Below are 8,851 nucleotides of genomic sequence, written 5' to 3'. Positions count from 1 at the left end.
CTTCATGTAATAGCTGGAATGACATGTACTGTAGGATTATTTCCATGTCTTTATCAATAACAGAGTTTCAGATTCATGCCCTCGCTAACACCATTCAGTTGTGTAATCTTTTTTTTCTTCTTTTCTTTTTCAGATATTTTTTTAAAGACATTTCTGCTATATACCCACGCCGCTGCAGAAAGGACTAGCCTTTACATGGTAAGCTCCCCAGCTCATTGAGCTACCGGGGCGCCCGTCCCCCCCCTAGTTGTGTATTGTAAAGGTCGGTTATGATTAGAGGCTGACAGGACTGATGATCAGGGGGGCGGAGTTTTTACCGCCATCATTTCGACCAGGGCTGAAGTATGGGTAGAGCTTCTCAGTGAAGGTGCAGCCAGTGTAAGAGTAGATATGAGACCTGGCCTCCACGTCGTAAAAGGAGACCCGACCCTCCTCATAATCCACAAACACCCCCACCTTCTGGGGCTTCACTCTCAGGGAGAGGGGGACGACAGTGTCCTCAGAGGCTCTGTACTCGTCTCCATTCCTCAGCAATATAATCCAGTATCCATTCTCAGTGCTCAGAGTGATCTTCCCCTTCCTGTTGATGGACTCCCTGGCCACTCCTAGATCCCATCCAGTCTTGTCCTTCACCTGCACCTCATAGTAGAACCTCCCAGAGGAGAAGCTCTGCTTTCCCAGGACACACACACAATGATTAAACCTCTCTGGGTTGTCAGGGAGATCCTTCTTTATATCTCCATGTCTGACTGTCTTCCCGTCCTCAGACAGGATGAGACGCCGCTGAGCTGTCTTAGTGTCCAGAGTCACATCCACTGCATACTGCTGAATCCTCCTCAGTTCAGCTTCACACAGCTTGTTCACTTCACCCATGATTGAGTCCTCCAGCCGGGACACAGCTCTCCTCGCCGTCCCCGCCATCAGACCACCGCGGAGACCGATCTCGGACCAGTCCTTGGCGGGCGGAGGGGTGCTCAGGGTTCGGGGGCTCTGGAGGAAGTGGAGGTGGTCGTCGGTGTGTGAGAGCGTCTCCAGCTCGGCGCTTGTGCTCTTCAGCTCAGCCATCTCCATCTCCAGCTCTTCAATGAAACCTTCAGCCTGTTTCTCTGCTGCTTTCTGCTTCTCCTCAACCACCTCAATGAGCTCAGCCTGGCTTCTCTCAATGGAGCGCGCAAGAGCAGCGAAGGCCTCCACACCGTCTGATATCTCTCTGTCTGCATCTCTCCTGCTGGTCTCTACTGAGAGTTTGATCTCCTGAACCTTCCTAGATCTTGTTTCCACCATCAGATTAAGCTCAGGCACCATCTTTGCCAGCTTAGCCTTCCTCGGTCCATACTCCTCTTCTAAAAGGACAGCATCGTGAGTCTTATGGTCTGCGTTGACGCACTTGAAGCAAACACACGCCTGGTCAGTCCTACAGAACAGCTCCAGGGGTCTCTGGTGCTCCTTACACATTCTGTCCTCCAGGTTCTCCACAGGGTCGATCAGCTTGTGCTTCTTAAAAGCTGCTATTCTCTGATGAGGCTCCAGGTGAGTCTCACAGTAGGAGGCCAGACACGTCAGGCAGGACTTCAGGGCCTTGAGCTTCCTCCCAGGGCAGACGTCACAAGGCACTTCGGGGACAGTAGGGCGTAGGTCTGGGCTGACCGAAACTTTAACCGCCGCCGACTTCCTGATCTTAGCAGCCAGCTCAGAGATGAACGTGTTGACAAAGAGATCTGGTCTCTTATCAAAAGTCTTTTTGCACATGGGACACTGGCACAGGTCATTGCTGTCCCAGTACTTGGTGATACAGGACTTGCAGAAGTTGTGACCACAGTGAGTGGAGACCGGGTCAGTGAACACGTCCAGACAGATGGAACAAAGGAACTCTTCTTCAGACAGGAGACTGCTGCAGGAAGCCATATCTACACAGAGACAAAAAAGATCAGAGATTCTGAAATAAACTCATTTTAAATCAGTTAGCTCCTTTAGTTTTAGAGTAGGCTAGTCCACAACACCTTGCGGCCTATTCAACAATATGTTACAGATAATTTTCCTTTCACTAACTGAGGAATCAGCTACACATTTAATCAGACAACAGGAAAACACCAATAAAAATGAGTTTCAACTTGACTTTTCAGTGTGAATCTCTCTGCTCACCTTTTTGTTTCTGTGTTGCGGTGCTGTCTTTATTCTCTATAAAATGTCCACAGATGATCAAGACATGAGACGAAGTAGAACCGTTTCAGAGAACTCAGTAGCCAGTCTAGTTTCGTTTCAGGGAAATGAGTATTAGAAGCTCCTCCTCTCTCTCTGTCCTCTTCCCTCAACAAGCTTAACTCTTTCATGGCTCAATTCTTTACTTTATTTTATTGTTTGTATATATTGTTTGTCAGAGGCAGACATGTAAACAAGCATATAGACACACCTTATCATTTCCAGCGTTGTTATCTATATTGAATTGACCCAAACTACTGTCTGAGTTCATCATTGCCACTGATGCCACCCTCTGCTTGAAGAAGCAGCCGTTGTGGACATGAAGGCCTCTGAGTTTGTCTTTGTCGCCCTCTACTGGCAGTAAGAGGACTCTTACTTACCTGGAGGAGACTAGTCCTGTCCAGATGCCTCCGATTGAGGACTGTTAAATCAAAGTAGAGACTCATTTGTGTCAAGATGAAGCCCACGTCTTTGGCCATCGTTTACTTACGCACTGTCATGGATCAAATGACCCGTATGCAGATAGTGACACCTGGGAACTTGATATAGCCTAAACGTAAGACAATGTAAGAGAGCCACGCCCCGTTCCTGCTAACCCTTCTTGAAGAACTAGTCTGGCTGGATTCAGAGCTGCCTTCCGCATGTCCTTCATGGCTAGTCAACAAAGGGAGGAGTTGGAAGTGCGTGTTTCGTTACAGGGGAAAGATCCAGCTCCCGATAGGAGAGTTTCAGGGGATCAGATCAGCTCCTGACCAGCCGACACGGACGGGAACAACTCCAGGATAGTCCACTCTGCACTTTCCAACAAGTCAAATAAACAGCATCACATCAAGAAAGCAACGTATGGTGAGTTGCAGCCAGTAACGTAGGCTACACTATCCTACTTATTATGGTCGCGTTTGTTTGGACTTTTCCTCTCCTTGTAAGCCAAGTCTAGCCTGTCTCTGGTCCGATCCGAGTGAATAGCCCAGGCTCCTACAGGAACCCTAGTGAATAGCCCAGGCCCAGGCTCCTACAGGAACCCTAGTGAATAGCCCAGGCCCAGGCTCCTACAGGAACCCGACCGAAACCGCGGACAAGGATGACGATGAATGTTTGGTTTGTGTTGACAGATGAATGTTTGGTTTGTGTTGACAGATGAATGTTTGGTTTGTGTTGACAGATGAATGTTTGGTTTGTGTTGACAGATGAATGTTTGGTTTGTGTTGACAGGAGCGGCAAGTGCGCTACGACGCGCTGGACCTGGACTGCGATGACGGCGGCGCGGTGAGAACAGCCTCCAGGATATCTGCGTGTTTACTGTGCGATTCACCAGTCACCAACTTTAGATTAACTAGTTATAAGAAATGTGATTTAAATGCTGGGTTATTGGGCCAATGTTTTGTCTCGTGATATTTTATTTTGTGTTTAATGTTGTAGGCCTAGTTGATGCAAACAATTGTAATCAGAGAGAAGACTATCTTTGTGGCACACCTTTATTGACCTTAATTCTTAAATCTTCCTCCATGCGCCTTTGTTCCTATAGGAAAAAAGAGGAAAGTTCAGCGACATGTTCAAAAGATCATCTAAATCTACAGAGCCGCCAGTCGATGGGCAGGTGATTGTGAAGTCTGCGATTAAAGATCTAATGTGTGTCTTACCTTTATAAGCTCCTACTAACCCTGCGCATTCTACCTGTACTTCCCAGGATAACATTTCGGTTCCCAGCGACCTTTCTGCCAGCAATAACAGCTTGTCCGACAACAACAAGGTGAGCCCGTTAAGAATGAGTCATTTAGCTGTACCAGTGCACAGAGCTTGTGGAGCCATCTTGGTTGTTCTGCACGTTCTATCGATCTACGGTTGATCTGAGACGGACATTTTGTCTCCTGGGCCCAAGTCTAAATCAATGGAGGTGAATGGGCGGCCGTCTTCGGGCGGCTGGTTCAGAGGGGGTAGTTCGGTGAACTCCGGGCTCTCCCCTTACCCACCCTGTGTCTCTACCGCCCCCACGCTCAAAGTTTTTTTTTTGGGGGGGGGGGCTCTGTGCACTTCCCCCTCTGTGTTGGAGCTGGCAAAGGGGGGGGGGGGGGGGGGAGGGTGGGGGGGGGTCGGTGCACTCCAGACGCCCCCCTCTCCCCGCACCCCAGTCCAAACCCTGTGTCTCTACCGCCCCCACGCTCAAAGGTTTTTTTTTGGGGGGGGGGGCTCTGTGCACCCCCCCTCTGTGTTGGAGCTGCACCCCAGTCCAAACCCTGTGTCTCTAGGGAGCTGGCTTCACTCAAAGTTTAGTTTTGGCTGTCTGCACGAGCATCAGGACATGTTTGGTATTGCTGCATTCGTTACATGGAGAGCTTTCTGACAGTCTGAACGCTGTGGCCGCGTCAATGTCAAGATATGGCCGCGTCAATGTCCACGGGTTTCTAGAATTAGTAGACTATACCAGTAGATATGGTCCCTTTGATTCAGCATCCTCACAGACTTTATTCATCGGCATCGACGTTGTTTCAGGAGACTGCAGGCCTTTTCAGGGGAATGTTGAAGAAGACTTTGAAGCCAGCCAGAGAGGACACCCCCGCTCAGGTCAGCGGATGGTATATTCCAGACGTCTTTATGAAATATCGTTGTAAATCATTATTCCTCAAGTTTTCTCTCTGGTAATCTCAGGCCCCTCTCTCCGCGCCGGGTGACTTCTCTGCCGAAAATGACGTCTTATCCGACAACAACAATCCTAAGGTCTGCGCTGCTCTCTAGAATGCCCCATATGTGTCTATGACTAGCTATCTATACATCTATATATCTATGATTAGCTATCTTTATATATCTAATACTAGCTATCTATGTATTAATATATCTGTATCTATGAATAGCTATCTATCAGTATATCTATGACTAGCTATCTATATATCTATATATCTATGACTAGCTATCTGTATATCTCTATATCTGACTAGCTCTGTAGAGAGTGATGAGGAGAGGGGTTGATGGGTGCCTTCAGAGTTTTTTCTGGAATAGCCCCTCTCACCTCTGCTCTCTGTAGAGCTAACTGATGACATCACAGCTAAGGCGAGCGTCTGAATTAGCAGAATTCCTCAGGGATTATTTTCACTGGTCAAAACACAATCTTCCATAAACTGACCCTCAACATTCTTTGTTTTGCAGGAGAAGGGAGGAATGTTCAGTGGAGTGTTTAGGAGATCTCCTAAACCGGGGGGCAGTAGGACCCAGTCTCAGGTAAGGGGGGGGGGGGGGGGTGTTGGTCTCTGTTCAGAACATGACTTTTCATTATTGACTCTTTTCATCATGTTCTATCTAATCTATCCATCTAATCTATCTGACATTTCAAAAATCACATCAATTAATCAAATCCTTTATTTAACCAGATAGGCATCATTGAGATTAAAATCTCTTTTTCAAGAGCGATCTGGTCAAGAAGACAGCAGAAACAAAGTTACAGCAATAAAAGAAACATAACAACAGACAATACAGAGAGACATACTTCCACAGCAGCTGTAGGGCAAGTAATCAAACACAGTTGCACTGACCAAGAGAACTGGTATAGTCTTTCAAAATGGATTAATCTTTTTCAGGAGACCCTGGACAGCCTGTCTGCTCACAGCGACCTGTCAGGAAGCAGGGACAACCTGACGGAGAAGACATCCAGGGTGAGTCTCCCGAGTCCCAGGTCACCACCTTGATGTGGCTAGCTTCCCCTGGTTGTCCACTGAGCAGCTAAGCTTAGCGTGCGCATGCTGTCTGCTCAGAGCATTAGCACGGCCATGACAGCTTCTACCCCCAGGTGGTGCATGTGCTCAACAACCAATCAGCAGTAAACCACCTGAAACCCCTGTTGGACTGTAACCCCGCCCCCAACATCAGCAGTAGACCACCTGAAACCCCTGTTGGACTATTACCGCCCCCCCCCCCCCCCCCCCCACACCATATGGCAAACAAGTGCACAGTGAACCTGTCGTCCCCCATCCATGATACATGCCGTCATCACGTACAGATGTTGAATGAAATTGGTTGTCTTCTCGTCAATCTAGCGGTCAGTAAAACCGACCAAATGTCAAGAGGTGGACGTTGGATTCCTCCAGCTAGCCTGATTCTGACCAGTTTGGACTCGATTAGTGCAATTTCAAGCCGAAATATTCACCCATTTACAAGCCATGCAATAAGATGGTATGATAATCCACTGTTCGTTTAAAATGTGTCCAACACGGTTCCTTTCCTTTCAGGCGTACATTCTTGAGAGATGGTCTCTGCCTCCCCCTGCTGTCCATACAGTGTTACTGCAGCCATAGTGGAGCCGCTCAAAGCATTCTACAGAGTCTGAGAACAAGCGCCAAAATATCTACTAAACGCCTCAAGCTCTGAACTCTGTGGATTCAGAAAGTAGACGGCCTCCTGAGTAGAATAGACTATACTTTTACTGAGAGACCCAGTATAGTTTTTTATATACAAAGCAAAAGGTACTTGTCAATGGGAAAAATGAATTGTGGTGACTGCCCCCTGGTGGTGGTCTCTGGTACATGTGTGACGGACACACACACACACACACGCACGCATGCATGTAGAAGAGTCAAATTAATATCCCCTGTCCTCAATTTCATCAGGTGGGGGACAATAAGCTTGAAACTTGAACTTAAATGTCAAGATGCACTGTGTCATTGTCTCTCAGGGTGGGGGAGTGATGGGCAAGATTCTTCGGAATCCATTCAGTTCCTCGGAGCGGGTAAGCCTCCGGCGCTAAACAGAGTGCATTTTCCCTGGGCAGAGAAGCCAGCGTTACCATCCACCATGTTCTGTCTTTCAACCAGGACCAGCAGAGAACTGAACTCACCACAGAAGGCAGCGGAGAGCTCTCTAAAGGTCAGCTGGTGAGTGAGGAGCTTTCTCAAACAGCTGGGCGTGTTAGCGCTGTTTCTTCATAACAGAAGCCATGTTTCCATCCACTTGTCAATCGAATTATGTGAGGATCGCTAAAAATATGAATGCGGATAAAGCCGGTGAACGTGCGTTTCCATCGAAGAGCTTTAAATCGGATAAAGCATTTATCACAAAAACCTTTTATCGAACAAGAGAAAATCCGACGAGATCGACAGTACAAAGTTTCTGTCAATTTACCTGACTTTTAATCGAATTGTACTGTTTCCATAAGGCATTTTTAATTCGACATAACTTAATTAGCATAAAACGTGTGGATGGAAACATGGCTATAGACTAAACGGTAATGGCCGACCGGAGACTGAGAAATCTCATTGACCCTCGTGCCTTGCAGGATAGCTTGTCGGTAACCAGCGGCCTGTCGTCCAGCAGTGACAGTCTTACTGAGAGACCCCCGAAGGTGAGTCCTGCTCCAGCCTGACCAACATGACCAGGCCAGCGGCCTCTCTGGTGTACCCCCAAACTTCATGTTCTGCACAAATATCTCCATTCAGGAGAGAGCGGAGGGTATTTTAAGGAAGTGTGCGGCAACACTTCTTTTAAAGGTGCCGTGTGTAGAATTTTGCTGCAGAATTTTGTGTAAACTTGGCAGAAATGGAATATAATATTCCTACGTATGTTTTGATTAGTGTATAATTCCGTGAAAATAAGAATCTTTTTTTTTCGCTACCTTAGAATGAGCTCTTGGGGAGCGGGTCCTTCCCACGGAGGCCGCCATTTTGCATCATGTTGTATTCAGTTGGTTGCAATCTGCCGTTAGAAAGTACACACTGCACCTTTAAGTAAATACATGTAACTGGTGAACACCTAAACTAAAATATATTCCCTCAGGAGAAGACAGGAGGTGGGATGTTCAAATGGTCCCCTAAACCGCCTCAACACTCCGCCCCAACACCGGTAAAACTCAACACTAGTCACGCTATCTCTTATGAGCACATACAGCCCCGTTTAAGTTTACTTATCATTGTTGTGTGTGTGTGTGTAGGATAATTTATCGGTAGGTGGTGAGCTCTCAGCCAGCAACGATAGTCTGTCTGAAAATAAAACTAAGGTGAGCTTCGAGTTAGCAGAATTCCTCATGGATTATTATTGTCATTGGTCAAAATAGAATGTTCTATCAACTGACCCTCAACATTCTTTGTTTTGCAGGAGAAGGGAGGTATGTTCAGTGGAGTGTTTAGGAGATCTCCTAAACCGGGGGGCAGTAGGACCCAGTCTCAGGTAAGGGGGGGGGGGGGGGCGGGGTGAGGACATGTCTCTGTTTAGAACATTACTTTTCATTATTGACTCTTTCCATACAGGTGAACCCTTTTATCCATGGCTACCTGTTAGACATGCAGCCGTTTTCAACAATCACACGACCTTTGACCTTTTTACAGGAGACCTTGGACAGCCTGTCTGCTCACAGCGACCTGTCAGGAAGCAGGGACAACCTGTCAGAGAAGACGTCTAGGGTGAGTCCTGCTTTTAATTCTCATATCATAGATCGTTTTAACCTTTTATTGACCTTAATCTGAGCGTGATCTCCGCTTGACAGCCAGACTTCCTGTTTGAACCGGTCTGTACTGGTTCTCAGTCGTTATAGACGGCGCCGTTCTGTCAGCTGATCGCTCCTCCTGTTACCTTGACGCCCACAGAGCCGCCTGGCGGGGGCCATGACCAAACTGAATCCCTTCCACTCCGTAAGAACGCCGCCCTCAGACACCACTAGAGGGCGACTCCCCTG

The 8,851-nt window shown here is 47.6% G+C and overlaps 1 protein-coding gene across 1 annotated transcript; it reads right to left on the bottom strand.

The window, feature by feature from the left end:
* Nucleotides 1–173: 173 nt before the first annotated feature.
* Nucleotides 174–2,246, bottom strand: LOC311316113 (E3 ubiquitin-protein ligase TRIM39-like). Its single transcript, XM_084446884.1, has 2 exons — nucleotides 2,143–2,246; nucleotides 174–1,907 (listed from the first exon to the last, which is right to left on the bottom strand). Exon 2 carries the CDS (start codon nucleotides 1,903–1,905, stop codon nucleotides 274–276), a length of 1,632 nt encoding a protein of 543 aa, XP_084303010.1. The 5' UTR covers nucleotides 1,906–1,907; nucleotides 2,143–2,246; the 3' UTR covers nucleotides 174–273.
* Between the last annotated feature and the right edge of the window lie 6,605 nt (nucleotides 2,247–8,851).

Source organism: Borostomias antarcticus (assembly GCF_949987555.1).
Source record: "Borostomias antarcticus genome assembly, chromosome: 12".
Taxonomy (NCBI): Eukaryota; Metazoa; Chordata; class Actinopteri; order Stomiiformes; family Stomiidae; genus Borostomias; species Borostomias antarcticus.
The sequence above is the reverse complement of the archived record's forward strand: the minus strand, read 5'-3'. Positions and strand labels throughout refer to the sequence as shown.